This window comes from Heterocephalus glaber, unplaced genomic scaffold (genome assembly GCF_053883595.1).
Source record: "Heterocephalus glaber isolate CG9 unplaced genomic scaffold, H.glaber_assembly_v1.0 deba00001543, whole genome shotgun sequence".
Classification (NCBI taxonomy): Eukaryota; Metazoa; Chordata; class Mammalia; order Rodentia; family Bathyergidae; genus Heterocephalus; species Heterocephalus glaber.
The window spans coordinates 4,989,391-5,013,489 of NW_028258336.1; the positions used below are offsets into that span (position 1 = coordinate 4,989,391).

Consider the following 24,099-nt stretch of genomic DNA (forward strand, 5'->3'; position numbering starts at 1 on the left):
GGGGGAGAGAGAGAGAGAGAGAGAGAGAGAGAGAAAAGAGAGAGAGAGAAGAGGAGAGGAGAGGAGATCTCCCTGGGGACCTAGTCTGTCTTTCCTGGCTTCCTGATGCCTCAACCCATGGCAGACAATACCACTGCACATTTCCAACATCTTCCTTTATCTTACAGGGCATATGATCATGAAACCCCAGGACTGTGGAGCAGGCAGCTGTCTTAGCGGCTTCTAAACTAGCATAGTGGGAGAGCTGCCTTTCCCAGCCCTGGGGAAAGTGGTTCACATACAAATTCAAATGGTCATACAATGAGGATTCAAGACATAGTGATAGATTCCCTCTAAAACAGAAAAAAAACCCCAAAACCAAGACATATCTTTAATTAACTACAGAATGGACAAGCATTAGCAGGCATCATGATTTAAGAAACTTTTGAAGGGAAAATTCTAAAGTTGAAAAACTTTTTACCCACTAATTTATTTTTCTTCTGGCATTTGAAGAAAGAGAGGTGGCATTTAATTTTAAGTACAAAATCTTTCAGTCTATTTTATAAAATACAACTGTTTGTTGAACATGGTTCCAGAGCCACTGTCTTTAGGGAGGCCAATGACCCCTTCTCAAGAATATGGACTAGGATGTAAAAAGGAGCTCAGGTGTCAGGAACTGGTGATTTGAGAAGGAAGGGAAAGCAGCCTGGAGGGCCTGTAGAAACGTTGCTGTGAAAACATTAGGAATACTTTCCCAGATGAAGTCAGAGACTGAGGCAGGTGAGGGAAGCAGCCCACCCTACCCCCGCCCCACTCCATAAAGTACTCGGAGCACATATGGCTTCATGGGAGATCTGCAGGTAGGTAAGGCAGGAAAGGATTAGGAATGCGCTACTGGGATTGTGGCACAGTCTTCCCAGAAAGCAGCAATTGACACCTGAAGAACCGGCTATGCCCCAGCCCATTTGGAGAGATCCAGGTACAGTTGGCTTTTTGATGGGGCCCAGACATCAGTATTTTTAAAAAACTCTCCTAGTGAGATAAATGCAGAGCTGGGTTTGAGACTCACTGACTTCAGGGTAGAGAGCCAGGGAAAGCCAAGGAAGCTGCATCCCAGGTGTCCTGTGCCTGCTTCACCCAATCTATCCCATCTCTGTCTGGAATGTGGACTTCCAGTCTGAGCAGAAACACTGCTGCCTCTGTGGGCTGTCCTACCCTATGCTTTTTGCATCCACATCTTGCTTTTTTAAAGCTTATGAGCCATGGCTATAGCTCCTATGCAAGGTGTCTGAAAAGGAAAATGGCTTTACTGATGAATTCTGCCCTGATTGTGGCATTCTGGCAGATATATCTCCCCTCCCCCACTGGGAGTTTTCTATTTTATAAACTAAGACAAACCATTCCTTCATAATTTGTCTATAATTCTATCAAACAGCCAAACAGCTTTATTGTTTGAATTCTTGGATATCCAAGCTTATAAAATTCAAGTTTATTAATAGGACATAATTACCACATGCTCCAATTTTCTATAAACACAGAAATTCAGTAATTATCTATAGAATTATATTACTCTCTGAAAGTATAACCACAATGGCTATAATTGTCATTGTGTGTTACATTTCTAAAAATAAAGAATAAAATGTTCATTGTTTCATCAATGAGTCAGAATTGCCCAGTATTCACTCAGCTGCTTTGGACCAGCTCTGAGGACGTTAGTAGCAAATATCAGATGAAGACCTTATCTTTCTTCCTCACAGAAAGTCATTTTTAGCACCTAGATGGGACATAGCACTGATTAGTAATTATTATTGCCTTCTTTTCCCAAATAAAATAGAATCACCACAGAATATCTTCTCCAGAAGGAAACTCCCTCTCTAGGAGTGAGCTACTGATACTAACATAATGCATTGACTCACTTTGACCACTAAGGGGCCATTAGCTACGTTCTGGGACAGAAAGGGAAGAAACTTCTTGAGAAGCCCTCTGTGAACCACACTGAATGCTAAGCCCTTACCCGGCAGCAAAGCAGGCCATTTTCAGTACGTGAAATCCAAGAATCTACTAAAAGCATCTTTACAGGATTTTAGATTATTTTCCTTTCAGCAAATTTTGGGGAGCAGCCCAGGGGGTGAACTGTGACAGTATGTAGGTCCCTCTTTCTCCCTTCCAAAGAAGCACACTTTTTTGGTTTTCTGTGGGGTCACAGTGTGCTGGAGGAGGATGACTTGAGCCTAGGACTCTGCGTCCGTGGCAGGACTGAGACTACTTTCTCTAACCTCAGTCTTCATCTGCAGGTTAAGCAGTCTCCAAGGTCTCTCCCAGCCCTGTGTTTTCTGTGGAGAACAAGGAGAGCTCTGTTTCTTCTGGACCTGAAATAGAAAACCCTCCCCCTGGCCCTAAGAACACTCACTGGAGGAGTACTGTGGCAGTGTATGCAGTGTCCCTTCCCACTTACCTTTCAGTATTCTCGATGTCTGTGGAAACCTGCCAGGAGTGTTGCTGACTGTCAGTGGGAGATGACAAGGAGTCCTCTAGGGCAGGAGTTTCAACACTCTCTTCAATTTTGCAGTCCAAACTCTTTGTTCCCCCACCTGCTTCCTTTCCTAAGGGAGAAAGGTTGTTGGGAAAGAGAAGGGGATAAGAAATCTCAAATGAAAGTTCTGTGCCAGTATGTTATTGCAAAGAGTGGATGTGCTCTGAGTCAAATGCTACATTAACACTAATAACTTTCCATGTAATTAAAAAGTGTGTGTGTGTGTGTGTGTCTGTAGCATGTTTTGTAATACTCTGAGAAACATTGTTGAGGTCAAAATACCCTAAAGATAGAGATAAAATATTAAAGCCCCTGTTTTGATTGATACCTTGTAACCTATTATGAATTAGATCAAGTTTGCTTTGGAGGAGAAATAAAACCATGCTGGTTTTGGTCTCACATTTAGGGTCAGGTGAAAAGGGCCTGGAGTGAATGACACTTGTCAGGAAGAATGGGAGCTCCTGCTGTTGTCTCTGATTCGAGATGCTGGCTCTCTTGGCCTACAACAGAGATCATGGATCCTTTCAATTTCTCGGCTCTCCAACCTCCTTTAGTACATCCTTCTGTAAGGCTGTATGATCCAACCTTATCATGCTGAGACACTAAAGTGCTTTGTACTAGGTAGCTGTCCATAGCGATGTCCTGCCAATCCATGAAGACTAGTATTTTTAGCATGATTGATCTCAAGTAAATAAACCAAGACTTTCTGGAAAAAGTCTCCAAATAAGTTCAGCCCTAAATATATAGGAAATTATGTGGGGGATTATAGTGCAAGGGCTAAGCTTACTCTAGTAAAGTCATTTTTTTTTGCTTTGAAAATCTTTTTATTCACAAAGGGGTATGTATCTCGTAACCTAGGTGTAAATGACCTACAAATAAATTCATTTATTATAATTTAATGTAAATTAATTTATAAATATTTCTTGAGTGTCAGCTAGTACTAAGCACTGGTTTGGTGCTAGAAATATAAAACATAAAGTACCGGAGATAGACAATAAAAAACTATACAAATAATTGCAAAGCTGTTGTATGACATTATGTAGTCTACAAAAGAGTAACCTAAGTCTTTTACTGTTTCACCCAGTTTCATTTTTATTATGTGGCTACAGCTTTAGACTAGTTAAGAAATTGTTACAGCTCACATCATTGAAGATAACTATATCTATTACCGCTTAGTCTCCCTAATTTTGCTGTGATTTTTTTTTTCCTTAAAAACTTAAACTTGTGAAGAGGATGGTTGTTCATGGTAAAATTTAGCAGGAAGCTTTTCTCTTGGATTCTGATTCAAAAGGAATTAGCAAACATTTTGTTCCTGTGGTTTCTAACCTATATGGCAGCAACACAAAAAGAAAGAGACAAGTGGTAACTGCAGCATCAAACTGCAGCAGACACACAAGTTTACTGATGCAAAATTTTGATCCTTTGCTGTGTACTTTCATGCAGGTTGATTCTAGGGGATGGAACTTGCCTGAGGAATTGTTTTTGCAATTTTGTGGTAGCTTTTGGGCAAAAATTAATTAAGCACATAATTTAGCACATTACCATTTCACAGTTGGAGGGCAATGACCTCTTAAAAACATTTGCATTTTGCCTCTTGGTAGAGTGCAACAAATGCAGTCAGTCCATTTACCACCCACATCTGGGCAGAGTTAGCCTTAGGATCTGAGCTTGGGCAGGGGCCACTGAGATCTGGGAGAGGGACAAAACGGGGGACTCTGCCAAAATAACCTTCTACTTTTTAAACTTCTGAAGGGTAGAACATCCTGAAAGCATAAGTGGAGCATATCTTTGACTAATTATTTTGGAGGATGTCTGTGGAATATAAAACTTCTCAATCTTTACAAGACTGAAAATACATTTCCCTTTCATTCTTCTTCTCTGTGCTCACACTCAAATTGTCTTGCCTAGGTACATAAATCTATGTTCAAACTAACCTTCTCTAAGAACCTGGATGATATTGTTCCTTTATCTTCTATTTATACCTAAGGATGCTTTGTAGGTAGCCTATTTATGGCTCTCTGAAAGTTTTTCAGGATGTAATCTTTTAAACTTTTGAATTCTAAAGTGGATCCTCAAAATATCTAGGCATGAGTCCTTTTTTGCTAAATTTTCTTGGAATTTGCAATTTATTTTTCCTAATTTTTTATTTTTGAAAAAATTTCATATCAGTTTTAGTTATAAAATATGTTATTTTATAATGAGTCATTTAAGAGTAAGTTGCAGACATTAATGACATTTTATCTTAAATATTTCAGTATTTATCTCCTAAAGAACAAGGATTATATAACTTTAAAATAACTTTCACACCGATCTTTAAACTTTGATTAAATATGATTCAACACAATTTGATGCAGAACTATTATTTAACTTATAGTCTATATTCAAATTTCCTCAGTTTTTCCAATATCCTTTATAGCCTCTTTGTGAAAATTGAGGAACCTGATTAAGAACTATGAACACATTTTGTTGTCATGCTTTTAAATTTCCTTTTTAATCTAGAAAGCATTTTTGGCTTTTTTTTCATTTCATGGATAATTTTTATTTTGTAGAATGTTTTTCCATTTGGATTTGTCCAGTTGTTTCCATGTGTCCAGATTCACAGTAAACATTTTTGTCAAGAATGTTATAGAGGGGGTGAAAGGAATGCAATGCAATAAAATTGATAAATAATACATAAATAAATAAAGAGAAATGGACCTAAAACAAAAAGAATGTTATAGAATAGTGGGTCCTTTAGTGCATCACCTTAGAAATCACATAAGAAATCACATAATCTTACTCTTAGTGATGTCAACTTGGTTAAGGTGGTTTCTGCCTGCTTTTGATATGGAAGATGTACTTTGCTCCTTTTGTAATTATGAAATAATCGACTAGGTGATTGAGATAGTGTGCTATTTTTAATTCATTTTTTGCTATTTTTAATTTAAATATTTATTTTTTTAACTTTGGTAAAAGCTTTTTTTTTTATTATCTACTACTTCTTTCAATTTCTCTATTCTCTTAGAATTCCTGATTCAAATTTGAATCTCTGGCTCTATCTTTCGCATTTCTTAACCCTCCTCCATGGCTGGTATTTATCATTTGGACTGAATTCTGAAAGAATACCTTAATTTGGTCTTTCAGTTCACCAGTTTAGGCTCTCAGTATTTCCATCTGATAATTGTTAAGAATTATGAAAGTTCTGGGATTTCACCCTATGAAAATTAGCTTGCAACAATTTCATGGAGAGTGGAAGATGCCATGATATTCCTGGGTCAGAGACAAAAATAACTTATTACTCCCACGATAGCAGTAGCCAGCATATCAGTATTTGTACTGGTTTCTTGAGTCCTAGTTTCCATAGGGTGATGCAAATGGGGCAGATGATGCCTGCATACACAGTAGGGTGTGACAGGAGAAGAACCCCTGGCTCAGGGTTCCAGAGTCTTTTATTAGCATGTCTGCCTGCTGCCCCAGATGGAGACATTTTCATGATATTCATAGTTGGCATATGCTTTGCTCTGGAGGGAGACAGTCTCTATTTTCCAAAGTATTTGCTAAATAAATATCCTGATAAAATAGTGCAAAACAAAGGAAAATCAATGCCTCACTTTGTAAGATGTGTAAAATGTAACAGACCAATGGAGAATCGTCTGCGAATATTAATTAACAATTATTGTTTTATGGTTATAGCAGACTCATAAATCTCTTTGGATATGATACATGTATTTAAAATTTTGCATCATCTTAAAATTCATTCTTCTAGTAGTAGTTGTATTTGGTGTCATCATTTTATAGTGCTGTTTTTTTTTTTTAACCTGGTCATTCTTGGCTGTTTATTCAGCTATGTCTTTTAGGATCTTTATTTTCCTATTATTCTAATAACACTATCTGTATGGTAATTTTAAAGAAGAATCAAGGTGTGTGGCTGGAAAACAGTGTCCAAAGCCTTTAATCTGAGTGAAAAGGTTTCCTTTCCCATCTCCAGTGTTGTTTCCTGAACACCCTGTTTATTCTTTAAGCCCCAGGTCTACTCCAAGCTTCCTGGTCAGAATTTTAATTCCATCAAGAAATACTGAGCACAAGGGCACATAGGTAATGGGGGAAAAATAAGAACTAAGATACATCATGTTCAGGTACAAACACCTAATGATAAATGTAAATGTAAATGTATTGTATACCTAAAATGTACCAATTAATATATAAAAAAAGATATCCTGAGCAATTTAGCCTGGCAAAAGCTCTGTAGCACTGAGCTCACTTTCTTTTTCTTCTGTTGCTATTCTTGTGAAGGCCCAGAATGATTTCACACTCTCTTCTGCTTTGCTGCCCAGGACTGACATTCACAGTAGGCATCATCCTGGGGCAAGCACTGATAGTCTCTGGTGCTCAGTGTGGGGTAGCCTAGCTTTTCCTAAATGCAATTTCCAACACTAATTTTCCTAACAGAGGTTCCAGAAGTCTCTCCTATGACTTGTATTTGTTAGCTGAGTTTGAAGTATCCCTGGAATTGATTTCATTATTGCAGATATTTTTCCCACTTGATTTTTTTCCTGTGTTTCTTATCTGCTATGGATTCTTCAGTTCATTTGTTTCCACCAATCCAATCTTAATTACTTCCTAGCTCAAATTTTCTGGTTTGCTGAATTCACCCTTCTTTGTTTTTCACCTTCTATTTCCTTTTCCTCCTATAATTGAACAGGATCATGTGACTGAATTATGGTCAAGGGGCTCTTAGCAGGAACATGTCTCTGCCAGACTGACCCCTAAAAGTCTTCCTTCAGGATACCATCATGCTTTCTGACCATTGGATGGAGGCCAAGATCTGCCTCCCTCTGACTGTTGATAGATGCCAAGAACAGAAAGAGCAATGCCATTTACTTATCGCAGCTCTAGAACTGGACTATGATTTGAGTGAATAATGAACTCATTATTATAATCCATTGGGATTTGGTATTATCTCACACAATAGTTGCCCTACCCAGAAATTATAACAACTAATATGGATTTATTCTTTTCATTATATATTTTTCTCTTATGTCAGTGTACTTTTCAGTAGGAAGGGGAATATACATGAGTTCGGTCCAAAATCTCTGGGTAAGCATTTTCTCTAATTCTATTCCCTCTCTTGATAACAGATGTAGAGTGAAAGCAATTCATCCACTTATCCAATAATCATTAATTATAGCTTTACTCTGCCTCAGGCACTGTGCTAGACGCTGGGGATACAATGATGAACACATTCAAAGTCAGCAAAGTCTACAGAGAACAACAGATAAGAAATCAGGCAATTACCCCTTAAGGTAACATGTGCTATCATCAGTGCCACAGAAATGTCGGGGGATGCATTGAGTGGTCATCAGTTCAGCCTCGGAGGGCCCAGAGAACCTTCCCATAAGTCGCGTCTAAATTATGACCCAAATAAAGTGCAGGATGGGCCAGGTGAAAAAGGTGGGTATGAGGTTGGGTAGGATGGGTTGTATGTCCCAGGAAGAGGGACAAATTGGAAAGAACTTGTAAATTGAGGTCTCTCAAAGTAGTTTAAGATGCCGTATGTGTGGTAGGGCAGTCCCCAGCTTCTCCTCTTTGGCTGTCCTCGGAAATGAGCACTTGTTCTCTAACACCAGGTAGGCTTTCCTACCCTACTGTTAGGAAAGGGGTCAACATGCTGCTACACAGTGACTCCACCTCCATATTTTGCTTTGCCCAAGAGAGTAAATGGGCATATAAAATCATTTATTTTGAAATGAAAAACTCTCCCCTGAAAAATCAATTTCAGGGCTCAGCGAACAAATATTTGCTTGGGGAGTGGATAGGGTAAGGGGAAAGCAAGCCCTTAGGGTACCTTGAAATCATACTAAGCTGGCCATGCTTAGAACTAGAACGTTAAAATTTGGCCAGTTTCTTTAGGGTCCTGCAAAGCTTTTTGCCTTCAGCTCCTTGGAGATTTCTTTGTATTTTTAGCCTGCTTATGAGTAATATAAGAGGCATGTTGGAGGAAGACTTAAGAGAAATCACCCATGAAGCACATACCAGATTGAAAGTTTGGTTATTCTTATATTCATGAGAAATGGCCAGTCACTTACAAGGAACAAAACCATATTTGGTTGTGGGGCAGTTCCAGAGTGCCTCAGCTTCAGAAGATTGGGCTGCGGTCCTTTATTACACCCAATCCAGAGATATTTTTTCTTCTCTGATTTCTCCTATCTCTTTTCTTTTCCTCTCAGTGCTTGCTTCCCTGGCAGTCTTCCATCTGCCAGAGACAATAGAAGTTGCTGCCATAGACAGTATCTCATTGGAGCTCCTTAGATGGGTCTCCAGTATCCAACAAAGCCAATTTCATCCACTGGATTACATTTTTCCAGAAATCAAAAGAATCTTTTCTGAGCTGTCACTGCCCTGTCATTTCCTTGGAGGCAGGGGCAAATTTTGCCTATCCTTTGTACTCCTGGTGCATTATCTGCTGTCATACCACACACAGAACAGGCATTCAGGAGAGTTTCCATATAAACTGAAAGTGAACAACAAAATGAACATAGCCCACAGCAGATGCATGGGTATTTATCCAAATAGCGATTTTCACTCTAACTGGGAGGTGTCTTTTAAAACTCCATGCATTAAAAAGGACTGGGAGAATGTAGCCTATTGGTTAAGCAATCCATTTTTACTCTCTCATGTTTCTAAAAAGTATGTAACTTCAATAAAAATAACAAATTATATTAAGTTAGCTAGTTGTTTATGCATGTTAAAAATGGTTTCAAATACTTTTTTATACTAGAGTAAGGAGATATTGTTAGTACCATAAAATACATGGTACAAAATATTTACTCTACCATACACAGAGGTCCATTCTTGTTCATGAACTGGGAAATAAATATTTTCCCAAAAGAAGAGATAGAGTACTGTCCCCTCCACTATTGTCGTACATCCTCCTCTGTCTTTCTTAAGGCACTGTAGTTCCATCAGTCCCCACAGAATCACAGCTGTCGTGGTGGCACTGTGTAGCAGTGTGAGAAAGCAGAAGTACAAGATTCCTTCAGAACACAGAAGACAGACAATAGAAGCCACATTCAAAGGAGGTCCCTGTAAAGCTTTGCTCCAATTCCAGCCCCTAAAGTAGAGCACAAAAATTCACAGGATATATTTACTATATAATTAATTAATTCCAGCTTCTCCATAATGGATATCATGACTAAATCATGCTCCTTATCAATCTCATGAGTGGTTCACTTCATTTATTTTTATTACATATTATGACTTCTTAGAATTAACTACTTTATACAATGTAAACTATTTTGGAAATTATTAAGTGATCTATGGATTAATATTCCCGCCAATCTTAAAAAGTAAGTCTACAAAATGAGTTTTATTTTGCAAAGAAACAAATACGCAATGGATTTTAGGCATTGAGCATAGTTTTTAAAATACTAATTAATCATGAAATAAACAAAATCTGTATATAAAATTCAGCCACTGTTCTACTATTTTTCTTTTTCACCATTGATATGTCCTCCTGCCCTGTGTAGCATAGTGGGAAGAGGTCAGTGTGGTAGAATAGTTACACATTTTGCAATGGGCCCACAGTGCTATGTAACCTTGGATAGCTGACCTCATTGAGCCTCAGTTTTTTATCTGTAAATGGGGGGGGACATACTTGAGGATAAAATGAAACAACACACATAAGGCATCTGATAAGAAAAAGTACACAACAGGTGGAAGCTTTTATCATTGCTATTATCCTGTTTTTTAGCTGACATCTCCTTTGATGAAATGTGATAACACAATGTTCAGTGTATTAGTATTATGAGGACATGAGGATAGAGTAAAGAATAGTTTTAATTATTCTGGAATTACAGAAGTTGGTTATGTTTATGTTCTTCAAACATAGAAAGCTTTTCATCTTGTCTCATTTGTGTCAGATGTGAAAGTTCATTACCTCATTTTTTTCTTTCATGTAAGTCAGATTGAAGGTTATCTGATGTTTTATTTTTATTTTTAAAATTAATATTGTTGGTACATTCTAGGGATACAATGTAATGACATTCATCATTGGAAAACTGCACCTTTACATAACCTCTCTTGGTTCTTATTTTTTTCCTCATTCCCCTGCCCTGGCAACAAAAGAGGATCTGGAAAAAATGAAATCAGAAATAATTTCTCAGATAACAGCAGAGATTGTGTCCATAGTGCAAGACATGATTAATAAACCTAGAGAGGACACAGATTAAAAAATATAGAGGAGCTGAGGAACATGATGGAATGCCAACATAGGAAACAAATGGAATCCAGATTTCCAGGAGGTTAAAAACTCCACTGAAAGTTTACACAACAGAATGAGCCAATGTGAGGACAGAATTTCAGATATAGAAGATAAGATTGCAATTAGTGACCAGGAAAAGAAAAACTTCTTTAAAATAGTAAGGGACCATGAGAAATCAATCCAGCAGCTGCTAGACAATACAAAGAAGAATAACATAAGACTGATCAGAGTCAATGAAGAAGCAGGAGAGAGTGCAGATGACATAAAAAAAAATGTTCACAGAAGGGATGGCAGAAAACTTCACAAATAGGGGAAAAGAACTAGACATAGAGAAAAGTGAGGCATGTAGGACTCCAACTGGCCATGATAAAAAAAAAATCTACACATAGGCATATAATAGTTAAGATTCCAGAAATCCAAAGGAAGAACAAAATTCTACCAGCAGTTAGAGAAAAGAAACGAATCATATACAAAGGAAAGCCCATCAGAATCACGGCAGACTTCTCAACGCAAACCCTCAAGGCAAGAAGAGCTTGGAGTGATGTATTCCAAGCCCTAAAGGAAAGCAGCCCACAACCCAGATTGATGTACCCTGCAAAACTATCTTTCAAAATTGATGGAGAAATAAGATGCTTTCATGACAAAGAGCACCTTAGGAACTTCATGAATACCAAACAAGCACTCCAACAATTTTAAACAATATCCTAGGAACAGACAATGAGGATCACAACCCCAGGAAGCCCAGCAGAATGAATCCATCAGGCACGACAAGAAATTAAAGCAAAAGGGAGAATCCAACAAAAAGAAAAAGTCATGACAAAGATAAGTCAATACATATCAGTTATAACCATCAATGTTAATGGTTTCAATTCACCAATCAGAAGAAATAGACTGGCAGAATGGGTCAAGAAGCAAGATCCCAAAATATGCTGCATACAAGAAACACACATAATTCAAAATGAAACTCATAGACTGGAAGTTAAAGGATGGAAACAATACTCCATGTGACAGGGACCCCCCAAAAAGCAGGAGTAGCTATCCTCTTTTCAGATCAAGTGGTTTTCAAACCAGCACTGATTCAGAGAGACAAAGAAGGACACTACATCCTTGTAAAGGGAAAAATCCAAGAGGAAGAGGTGACAATCATAAAAATATATGCACCAAACACTAGTGTGCCCAACTATATAAAACAAATACCAACGGACATGAAAAATCAAATAAGCACCAATAAAATAGCACTGGGGGACCTCAATAGCCCACTGTCACAAGTAGATAGATCAATTAGACAGAAAATAAACAACAAAATACTAGAACTCAATCAAACCCTTGAACAAATGAACTTAACAGATGTTTACAGAGTGTTCCACCCCACAAAATCAGAATACACATCCTTTTCAGCTGCACACGGGTCTTTCTCCAAAATAGACCACATACTTGCTCACAGAACATGTTTAAATAAGTGCAAAGGAATTGAAGTTATCCCCTGTATATTATCAGACTATAGTGTGATGAAATTGGAGATCAATAGCAAAAGAAACTCCAAAAATTTCATAAACATGTGGAAATTTAACAACACACTTCTGAATAACCAATGGGTCACAGAGGAAATTAAAGAAGAAATCAGACAGTTCCTTCAATTAAATGACAATGACAATACAACATATTGGAATCTATGGGACACAATGAAAGCAGTCTTACGAGGGAAATTCATAGCAGTGAATACACATATGAGGAAAAAAGAATGAGCACAATTAAACAACCTGATGCTGAACCTCAAGCTTCTAGAAAAAGAAGTGCAGGACAAACCCAAAGCTCATGCAAGGGAGGAAATTATGAAGATCACAGCAGAAATCAATGCAATGGAGACTGAGAAAACGATACAAAAAATCAATGAAGCCACGAGTTTGTTCTTCAAAAGAATAAACAAAATTGACAAACCCTTAGCCAACCTCATCAGAAAAAGGAAAGACAAGGCCCAAATCCATGAGTTAGGAATGAAAAGGATGAAATTACAATGGACCCAGCAGAAATGCAGAGGATCATCAATACCTACTTCGAGAACCTACACTCCAATAAGATGGAAAACACAGAAGAAACGGACAGATTCCTAGATACATATGAATTACCAAAGTTGAACCAAGGAGACCTAAATATTCTAAACCACCCAATATCAATCAATGAAATTGAAAATGTAATTAAAAACTTACCAACTAAGAAAAGCCCAGGTACTTATGGCCTCACTGCCGAATTCTACAAGACATTTACAGAGGAACTTCTGCCGCTACAGTTTAAACTCTTCAATGAAATTGAAAGGGAAGCAATACTCCCAAATTCATTCTTGGAAGCAAGCATCAACTTGATCCCCAAAGCAGAGAAAGGCCCAACCAAAAAAGAGAACTATATAGGCCAATCTCACTAATGAACATAGATGCAAAAATCCTTAATAAGATACAGGGCAAATAGAATGCAGAAGATCATCAAGAAGATCATACACCCTGATCAAGTGGGATTCATCCCAGGGATGCAGGGATGGTTCAACATATGCAAATCAATCAATGTAATATACTATATCAATAGATGCAGGAAAAGCATTTGACAAAACCCAACACGCATTTATGATAAAAATCCTGTAGAAAATTGAAATAGATGGTCTCTACCTCAATCTGATAAAAGCTATCTGTGAAAAATTAACAGCCGATGTCATACTAAATGGTCAAAAACTGAAATCCTTCACACTACAATCAGGAACAAGACAAGGATGTCCACTATCACCACTCCTGTTCGGAAAACAGTAGCCACAGCAGTTAGACAAGAGAAAGAAAGCAAAGGTATAAAGATAGGAAATGAAGAAGTCAAATTGTCATTATTTGCAGATGACATGATACTCTATACAGAAGACTCCAAGAACTCCACCAAAAGTCTTCTAGACTTAATATCCAACTTCAGTAAAGTAGCTGGATACAAGGCTAACCCACAAAAATCAATAGCTTTCCTCTACACGAATGACAGACTCACTGTGAGAGAAACAGGGCAAACAATTCCTTTCACAATAGGATCCAAAAAACTGAAATACCTAGGAATCAACCTAACAAAAGAAATCAAAGAACTCTTCTCTGAAAACTATAGCACTCTGAAAAGAGAGATTGAAGATGACATCAGAAAATGGAAAGACATCCCTTGCTCCTGGGTACGAAGAATCAACATAGTGAAAATGGCCAAACTTCCAAAACTGCTAAATAGATTCAATGCAATTCCAATTCAAATTCTAGCAGCATACTTCATGGACCTTGAGAAAACAATCAAAAAATTCATTTGGAACAAGAAGAGACCCAGAATAGCAAAAGCAATTCTAGGCAACAGAGACATGGCAGGGGGTATCACAATCCCCAACTTGAAACTGTACTACAAAGCTACTATGATAAAAACAGCATGGTACTGACAAAGAAACATACCTGAGGACCAATGGAGCAGATTAGAAGATGCGGAAACAACTCCAGACACACTCAGCCACCTCATCTTCGACAAAGGAGCCAAATACCCTCACTGGAGGAAAGATAGCCTCTTTAATAAATGGTGCTGGAAAAATTGGGTTTCAACTTACCAAAGATTAAAAGTAGACCTATACCTCTCACCAGGCATAAACTAAAATCAAAATGGATTAGAGAGCTAAATATTAAAACAGAAACGCTGAACTGGCTGGAACAGAGGTTAGGTAGAACTCTTGAAGACATTGGTGTAGGAAAAGATTTTATGAACAAAACCTCAGTTGCCCATGAACTAGCACAAAGAATCAACAAGTGGGATCTCTTCTTATTAAAAAGCTTCTGCACAGCAAGAGAAACCACCAACAGTGTGAAGAGACAACCCACAATGTGGGAAAAAATTTTCACCTGGTGCTCCTCAGACAAAGGTCTACTATCTAGAATGTATAAAGAATTTAAAGAACTGCGTAAGTGCAAGGACCTGAGTTCGATGCCCAGTACCAAAAAAAAAAAAAAAAAAAGAATTAAAAAAAAAAATCATACATCCCAAATTTAAAGGCCCAATGCAAAAATGGGCATCTGAAATGAACAGACATTTCTCAGACAAAGAAGTAGAAAAAATAGCAAACATATGAAAAAGTGTTCAACATCACTGGTGACTTGAGAGCTGTAAATGAAAACAACACTGAAATTCCAACTCACCCCAGAAAGAATGGCTGCTATCATGAAATCAACCAATAACCAATTGTGGCGGGGCTGTGGGGAAAGAGGAACCCTGCTTCATTGCTGGTGGGAGTGTTGGCTGGTGCAACCACTGTGGAAATCAGTATGGAGATACCTCAAAGAACTAGGACTGGAAGCCCCATTTGACCCAGCTATTCCATTGCTGGGTATCTTCCCCAAAGAATTAAAAGAATCATACCACAGTGATATATGTGCTCCCATGTTCATAGCAGCACAGTTTGTGATAGCTAAAACTTGAAAGCAGCCCAATTGCCCATCAACTGGAGACTGGATAAAGAAAATGTGGTTTTTTTAATAAAATGGAGTATGACTCAGCCATACAAATTGAGAAATTAGAGACATTTATAGCCAAATGGATGCACATGGAGGCCATACTCTTAAGTGAAATAAATAGGACACACATGTGTAAATACTGAATAGTTTCTCTAGTATGAGAAACTGAAAGTGTAAATAAGGACTAAATAGTATAATAGATAATGTGAGAAAGGGAGAAAAGGGGCAAAGGGAAAAGGGAAATGGGAGGGGTAGGGGAAAGGAAAGAAGGGAATGGGATTAATATGAGAAAATGTAAAAATGGAAGCAGTCTTTATAAGTAGGGAGAGATGGAAGGTTTGAAGGGAGGGCAGGGGAATGAGGAAAAAATAAGAACCAAGAGAGGTTATGTAAAGGTGCACATTTTCAATGATGAATGTCATTACATTGCCTCCCTAGAATGTACCTACAATATTAATTAAAAATTACCCATGCCAAAGCCTCAACCACCTGTAGAGGAGGTGCAGTCAATTGGAGCCAATATACTCCCTTTTGGGTTAAACCAGGGAATGAGATTTTTTATTACTCATATATTTCCCTCTTATTTGTTGAGGTCTTCTAGCTTTTATGTCTTTGGGACAATATGTAATTTGTCTTCTTGCAACTTACTTCATTTAGAGAAATACCAGCACACTTGGAAAGCATTTATTACCTTATTAAGATCATTATATATTTTTGCTGCTTATACTGAGTCTAATGAAAGTCATGTTCAGAAATGGTAAAATAATAAATTCAAGAACTGTTCCTACCATCATTTCTGTTCAAAGCTAGTAGTGCTGTTATACACTTAGACAGCAGTGATGTGGACTTTTTATTACTCCATCTCCCAAACACTTCCTGAATATTTAAATTCATTCTAATTGTGTGTAGATAAATTTTTCAGTGTTTCTGGCAGTCTACTAAATGCAGGTACCTTTTCGATGCAACTGAAGAGACCCCAGCAGACAAATGGATTTTAGCATCTCTGTCGTGTACATTTCTAAGCAGCACTGCAGCTGTATGTAAAGCCGGCAGATTTCTGGATGTATCTCACCATCTTCTGGGCTGCAATAGAATAAAAAAACAAAAACAACAACAAAAAAATTGTGAACAGTCTGAAGATTTCACTCATCGGCTCTGCGAAGGGAAAATGCTCAATAAAGATTCCTTCAAGTTTTGAGTCTAAAATACAAGGCTTCCTGCTTTTAAACCAATAACCGGTGTGACAGTTCTTACATAAGTGTCTTTCTGACTAACTGCTCTTAACTTTCCCCCTTCACAGCAGACCTCTGCTGGGAGCTTAAAATCATAAATGCTTTAAGTAACTGAAAATATCAGACATTTTCAATTTTACTGTTGGAATAAATTTCCAAAATATACTTAAACCATAATAATCTCCTAGCCTGAAAAAAGAGATTAAAAACTCTTGTTTTTAGAGAAATGAACAAGATCTATTCAATTAATGTTTATAAGATAATTCTTTAATATTAGGGCCACAGCACAATATGATTATAGAGCCAATTTACCAATTTTTTTATTAAGGTTTTTTTTTTATCTCAGTCTAAAGGTTATTCCTCTTTTTCTTATGGCTCATTTATGAATGAAAGGCCAAATATTTTTAATTAAAATACAAAAATTTATGAAAAAAGAGAGAAGCAATCAAATTCTAATAATTATGTTTAACAACTTAAGCTAAATAAACATTGAACTTGCTTGTTTTTTTTTTTGTAAACATGTGGCATTATCCTCAGGGTTGTTCTACCACTGAGCTACAGATCCAATTCTTTGTAATTTTAAAAAATTTTTATTTTGGGATAGGGTCTTGCTAAGTTGCCCAGGTAGGACTCAAACTTGGGATCCTTCTACCTCAGCCTCCCTAAGAGGTAGGATTACAGGTGTGTGCTACCACGTCAGCTGAACACTGAATTTGTGCTTGAAATTTTGTTCTAAATTTTATTTTCTGGGTCTTTCTGAGTCTTTCCTTAGTATACATGATAAAATTGGAGTGATCACTTTTTGTTTTTGATTAAGAGGAGAGAAATGAGCACGGCCTAGTGGTCTGGGCCTGTATTCTCAATACTCTGGGAGGCTGAGGCATGAGGATCACAAGGGAAAACCTAGCCTGGCAATTTAACACCTTAGCAAGTCTCTATCTTAAAAATAAAAAAATAGATCGGTGATGTAGCTCAGTGAGAAGGACTTACATTCAAGGTTTAACCCCCCAAAAAAGAGAAAATAAGTTATTGATAAAATAGTACCTTTATTTTATATGCAACTAAAATGGCATGCTTAATAACAGAAACTAAAAAAGGGATAAAGTTTGATGATACATTTGAGATGAAAGAAAGCCAAAAAATGAACTCTGTCAAATGTCCTAATGTGTTCTTTACTTCTATCCCCATTTATTTAAAATGCAATGCATTCTGATTAAATAATGTAGCATTTGGATTTGATTCCTTTGTAAAGTGGGTCAGTGGCAAAATGTCAGTGATAAAATATCAGAAAAAATGGTAGCTTCATTTTTAAGATCTGAAAGCACAGTAAAAAGAATTTGTATGTACACAACACTTGATAATGATAATTAGTTTTATTTTTTAATACTTATTTAGTGAATGAGCAAGAGACAAGAGCTTATCTAACCATATGGCTTATATAACTCAGGGAAAATGCAAAATTCCTTGCCTCCGTATCTGTGATACCTGCAGTGTCATCTCAGGTCTTTCCTGTGTCAGACAGAACAAAGTGCCTCAGGGAGCCTACAGTGAAATCTGGCTTTATCTGGAAATTAAGACTACCTTACTTTCTCATTTGTTTCCTGCGGTCCAGCCCTAGACTGACATTGGAAGCAGGTCAACTTGAGGGGAAGTTTTTCTCTTAGACCTTCCTCCTACAGGTGCCTTCTGCCTTCAAGTCCTCTGCCTGCTACCAGGAGTGCCCCTCAGCCCACCACAGCCCAGCCCATCATCCCCACAAACATTTTTTTCATATCATCTTTAGCACTGGAGATGTCTCTGTGTCCCATTTCCTAATGGCTCTGCTAGATTCTGAATGCTAACTGTAAATCAACAGTTCTTATAATAAAAAATGATTCTAGTATACTATCTGATAATACATTGCTTTTCTTAGAACAATCTGAAGACTATGTCTTATTCCAAAGGCAAGCTAGAGAAAAAATATTTTAAGACAGGAAGGTCTTTTCTGTGTTTCTTCATCATCCCAATTACAACTGCCTATTTTCACCTATTCAGAACATTGGCCCTGGTGGTTCATACGCAGATTAAAGAAAAAAGAAACAAAGCCCTATAAATCTTCCATGTGTGTTGTACATTTTATGAGTGAGACAATTAGTATGGCCTCATCCCAAGCCATAGGGTATTCTTATTTTCAGAGGTACAAAATATATGCCTAGTGGCTTAATTCCAAAAATATGCAAACTTCATATATAGATGACATTTTATGCAATTTAAACAAATGATGACTGCATTAATGTATCTTAAGAGTCAGTATATTTTGATTATCATTTATTAACTAGAGAGAGATAAAGCAGTGTATAAAATGCTACTGAAAAAAGGCTAGTCAGAATAGAGATGAAAATGTCTAATTCAAAACATTTCTGTAGATACCATCTCCCAGGGCCTCTAACTCACGGAGATTCAAAAAGAGGTAGAGCCTTCATGCTCCTTCTACATGTTGTGGGAAGGAGCTGACTATGTGACACCAGTAATATAATCTTGGAAAACTGAAGTATAGAGAAAGAAAGGAACAAATTAAAGAGCAGTAGAAAAGCTGATACTTTTTATGTTGTTAGTGTGTCAGGCTCCCTAGACTAGCTTACATTATCCTCTGGACTTATACAACTTATGTCTCTATTTTAAAGCTCTAAAATGCTTCCTTATTACTGATTACTAAGAGTGATTAAAAGACAAATTGACCAATGGGCTATAATATGTCTCATGTTATAAGTAGTGAACAAAAAATACTTCTGAGCAGCATTAAGTGCCTTTAGGTCATTTTCATAACAAGTGAATGAGAGTTGGAATATGGAGACTAGGGACAAAGCAAAAAATAGCAATTTGAATGCTTTTGAAATTTCTTAGGGATAAATTATAAGACTTAATATTTATATTAAAATAAAATTAGACCTGTGGGCTTCCTCTGGAGCCTAAAAACAACTTAAAGTAGAGGCAACTCTACCGCATTATGTATGCTTACTCTAAAATGATTCACTCTTATTAATCAAAGCTTGGTCTATGGGAGCCACCCTGGGGTGATGTTCATTTATTTCAGTCAGACTTTATGAGTTAGTGACTAGATTATGATTACTTATGTTTTCTATTGAGTGTAAATCAAGAGATAATCTGATCATTTTGATAATTTCAAAGCTTTAGTGTTTGTAGAAAAACACCCCACAAAATTGATTTCAACAAAATTACAGAGCTCAAGTTGGATCCAAAAGCATTTAAAGTAACCACCAAATTATGAATCTCCTTTCAATTAGCAATTTAAGGAACTGGAACAGCTATAGGAATGGGAGGACATGCAAACAAATACTGCCTCAGTCACCCTTTGAAAATGGAAACACTCCACTGTGAATATTCTTATTTTGTAATTCAAAGAGTAATATGACAATGATCTGCCAGAATGGCTAAAATCCTAAAGACTGATAGCACCAAATGTTGGTGATGACATGGAACAGAAACTCTTATACATCATTGGTGGGAGTTAAAATTGATATAATTCCTAGGTGGTGCATACCTATAATCCCAGCACTTGGGATACTGGGTCAGGAGGACTGCTGTGAATTCAAGGCTGGACTGGGCTACATAGCAATTTCAAGGTCAGAAATACATAGCAAGACCCTGTCTCAAAGAACTAAAGTAAAATAAAATAAAATAGGTACAACTCCTTAAAAAAGTTCTGGAAGTTTCCTATAAAACTAAGCATACATTTATGACCTAGAAATTCCATTTCTATATATTTACCCAATTGAAATGAAAACATTCACAAATAGATCTTTACAAGAGTTTTCATAGTATACTTATTTAGAATACTGAAGAGTGGAAATAGCCTTGGTGTCTAAGAAGAAAATAGTGGCAAAAAGTAGTGTATTCCAACAGAGCAGTATCCTCAACAATTGAAAGTAGCTAACTCCTTTTCTTCAAAACAACATGGAGGAATCACAAAATTATTATCTTGAGTGAGGAAATCTTTACATAAAAGAACAAAATAAGATTCCGTTCACATGAAGTCCTAGAATAGGTAAAATTAATGGTGAGAAATCTTAGAATGGTGGTAGGGAGTTGACTAAGAAGGGATATGAGAGAACTTTCTGAGGTGAAGGTGATAGTTCACATCTAGACAGAAGTTTGAGTGACATGAGTGTGTACTTTTGGCAAAACTTATTGAATGGTGCACTTAAGATTGGTGCATTTGATTATATGCAAATTTTACTTTAATACTGAGGTGTACGTAACAATATGCATGCTGAATTGTTTAGGGGTAAAGTTTACTGATGTCTGCACCTTCTGAAAAGTACATGGACTGTTGGTTGGACAGAGGTGAGATGACACATGGGTGGCTTAGGCTGGCTGGGAATCGAAGTGCGTCGGAATCCCAGAATCTACGCAGCTCCGCAGAACCACCTCTGCAAGCTCCTTATGTGGAGTTCTCGCGGGTTCCAGCCATATGTGGAATGAATAAAAGGATACAAACGCCATGAAGAGCTCTCTATTGTATCTCTTCATAGTAGCCCGCTCTCATGCTGTAGGTGTACTTTTATTTTATTTTGATTTGTATTTTTTCTTTTCTTCTACTCAGCTCAAGCTCACTCTGCAGAGCCAGTTCTCACTTACCCCTCACTTTTAATTTTTCCTACCTCAAATAAATGTGAAACATTGCCACCATTTTTGCTTGTTTCATTCAATTATTTGTTCTAGACAGAAAGAACCTGGAAACCACTTAAATGCCAGCACCCTAAAACCTAGTAACAAAGGTATGATCAGAGAGATAGGTATTAAAGCAAGTACCTTATAATAAGACATTAATTGTGGAATGTATGCGGCGGGTATTTACCTAATGGCTGACAATTTACATTTTGCCAAATAATCACAGACATAAACAGAACAAAATAACTGGGAATCTTTATGGCTGGTAAAATCAAGCTCAGGGTTGTACTGTTATGCTGAGGATTTAGTTATGAAACGTCTTGGCCCTGCATCTGTCTGTTCTTTTGCTGAAGTTGCCAGACTTTGGTGGACTGTGCAGCTGCTAATAGCTTTTTAAAAACCAGCAAAATGTTTGTTGTTTTAATAGTCTGTCCCTAATGTAATGATTTGTATATTTAATTGAAAGCAGTAAGACAAAGAAAGGAAAATGAGTTCTGGGTCAGAAAACTTACATTGGCATATAGCTTTGCTGCTTAGAATTGTGATCTGGGAAAGCCACTTCAACTCTTCTGAGACTCAGTTTCATCTTCTGTGAAATAAGGATAACAACTATACAAAGTATGTCAAGGTTGCTGCAAGGATCAAATGAGATTGTGTGGGGGAAAACAAGTAAAGAATATGAAGCATATTAAGAAAATGGCTGTGATCCATCTTAGAGCAAAGTTGTGTTTACTTAGCCCTATGCTTGCATATAGTCCTTAGTCATTGAAATTATCTGCTATTCTGTAACAGACTTTATTTGATTACAGTTCCCAAGTATGGAATTTGGTTAAATAAACATGCCATTAGGCTGACCAAAGAAGATGTGACCCCATTGACAACCACCCAGCATTTCACAGATTTTAGTGATAACAGGTAAACACTTGGGGTTTGTCAGCTAGCAGAGATGGAAACTAGAACTCCTGAGGCAGCAAATATATTCAAGTTTCTCTTTTTGGAATTAATTCCACTGTTGGCTATTAAGCCTGGTAAGGAAAGATTCAGGAAGCTGAAAGGGATGGTATATTTTGCTTTATTTTTTTCAGAGTAAATAGCTAAGCAGAAAGGGGATTAAATTAGTTTACAAGGAGAATGGTCTCAAAGCTCTCTCTTCAAATAGCCCCACTAGTTCCTCTCACATGAATTCCCTTTACAAGGATATACCCTAATTCTGTGCCAATTTCAGAGCTCAGCCTTCATATGGCTTTAGTGAAGGAAATTTTTCAAGGTGGTCCTCTAAGTCTATGTAATCAATAGATAGTTGAGGCAAGGAGGTACAAATGTATGTGTGTGTGTGTGTGTGTGTGAGTGTGATATCCAGTTGTTATTTTAGATTTAAAATTCTTAAGTATAATTATAGAGTCTATCCAAGTTCATAAACACAGAACAGAAGTCAGGTACCTTCTAAATGATTACTATTGTACATTAAAATAAGCACCACCATAAAAAGAGAAGCCCAGCCCAGCTAATCAATAGAAACAAGACATTTCCACCTATGAACATATAATAGTTCATCCTCCCCATTGTCTCCATTTTACTCAGTCTTCCTACTATGAGTTTTTTTTTAAAATGAAACTTGTGCTTTAAGTGGAAATCTCCTGTGTTTTCCTCATAGACAGTCTTAGCAAATTTGGTGCCCCCAGAAGCCTTTGAAAAAGTGATTGCTGCAATTCCCCTCACTTCACAGCTTGTCATTTCATGGGAACATATGGCTGGCTCTGTGGCTTCCTCCTCACTGTATGAGAGCTGGGATCAAACTCTGCCCTGGAGCTATTTGGGTTCAGTCAGGAATTTAACTTGACTTTTGAAAGCAAAAGGAAACCCAAAGTGCACCTGAATTATCTTTTGGCTTTTGACTACCTTTATGTAAGACAGTGGAGCTGAGTGGTCAGCAACTTATATAACTCTGGGCCATATTCTTCCGGTCTTTATCTTCTGTCACTTTTTATTTTCCTTCTGCCAAGACCTTTGCCATTTCTTTGCAATCCATTGGAGGAGTCAATAAATAATGGGTAGCAATTACCAAATGCCTTATTCATTTTTTTTCCATTTAGAAAGCAAAAACAATATTCAAACCCTTAAAAAATCCATAGCCATCATTTTCCTGACATAATGATACTTATTATGAAATAACACTAAAAATACTACTATTGAATTACAAACCTTTTATTTATCTTAAATGTCACTGATTAAGGCAATACTGGGAAAAGCTGAAAATAGGTAGTGACGTTTGTGGAGATTCTGAAGGGGCCTTCTGGGAATTTCTTGAGGCATGAGAGGTTGAGGGAGTTAAAGGGCTGCACAATACAAATTCCTGTCTTGTTACAGGAGTAGCTCTCCTAAAGCTTGTGCTTAGGAGCCCAGAGAAAACTAACATTTACAAGGCAACATGCTTCAATTTTCAAAATAAACCATCTTTCTCATTTTATCTTGGCTTCTTTTCCTGACTTTTTACTTTTTTTTGACTTGAGTCTATTGGCCTCTCCATTTTCCCTCTGGCTTTCTTAATCTTTTCCCTTTATGGTCTCTGCCTGGGAATCATATGTTGTCTGAAAATAGCTCTTTAAGTTCTGGTCTTACTAGGTCTTAAGATTCTTGCAGGAAGCAGGAGCTGTGGCTGATGGAGTCTGAGTCCTAGATTCTTAAGTTTCTGTTAGGATGAACATGACACCATAGATTACATATGAGAACACAACCCTGTCCCACTAGGATCAGTTTATTTTTAAAGTTATATAAATGTATGTATATATAATATATATGTAAATGTACATGTGTATGCATTTACACATAGGTATTTGTATATTTATATATATTTTTAAAACTCAAGATCAATTTATTTTTAAAGAGATAATCATATATTTGTATATATGATTTTAAAAGATATATGTTTACATTAAAGAAGCATAT

The 24,099-nt window shown here is 37.0% G+C and overlaps 1 protein-coding gene across 2 annotated transcripts in view; it reads right to left on the bottom strand.

Moving 5' to 3' along the window:
- Positions 1 to 24,099, bottom strand: part of Rgs7bp (regulator of G protein signaling 7 binding protein) — a 96,544-nt gene that overhangs the window by 13,509 nt on the left and 58,936 nt on the right. For both annotated transcript variants that reach the window (XR_002388847.2, XM_004862879.3), the window contains exons 3-4: positions 16,203 to 16,333; positions 2,435 to 2,582 (exon numbers count right to left, since the gene is read on the bottom strand). Coding sequence is in view for 1 of the 2 variants with exons in the window: in XM_004862879.3 (XP_004862936.1) it covers positions 2,435 to 2,582; positions 16,203 to 16,333 (279 nt within the window). In the remaining variant the exon portion in view is untranslated. The remainder of the gene's footprint in view (positions 1 to 2,434; positions 2,583 to 16,202; positions 16,334 to 24,099) is intronic.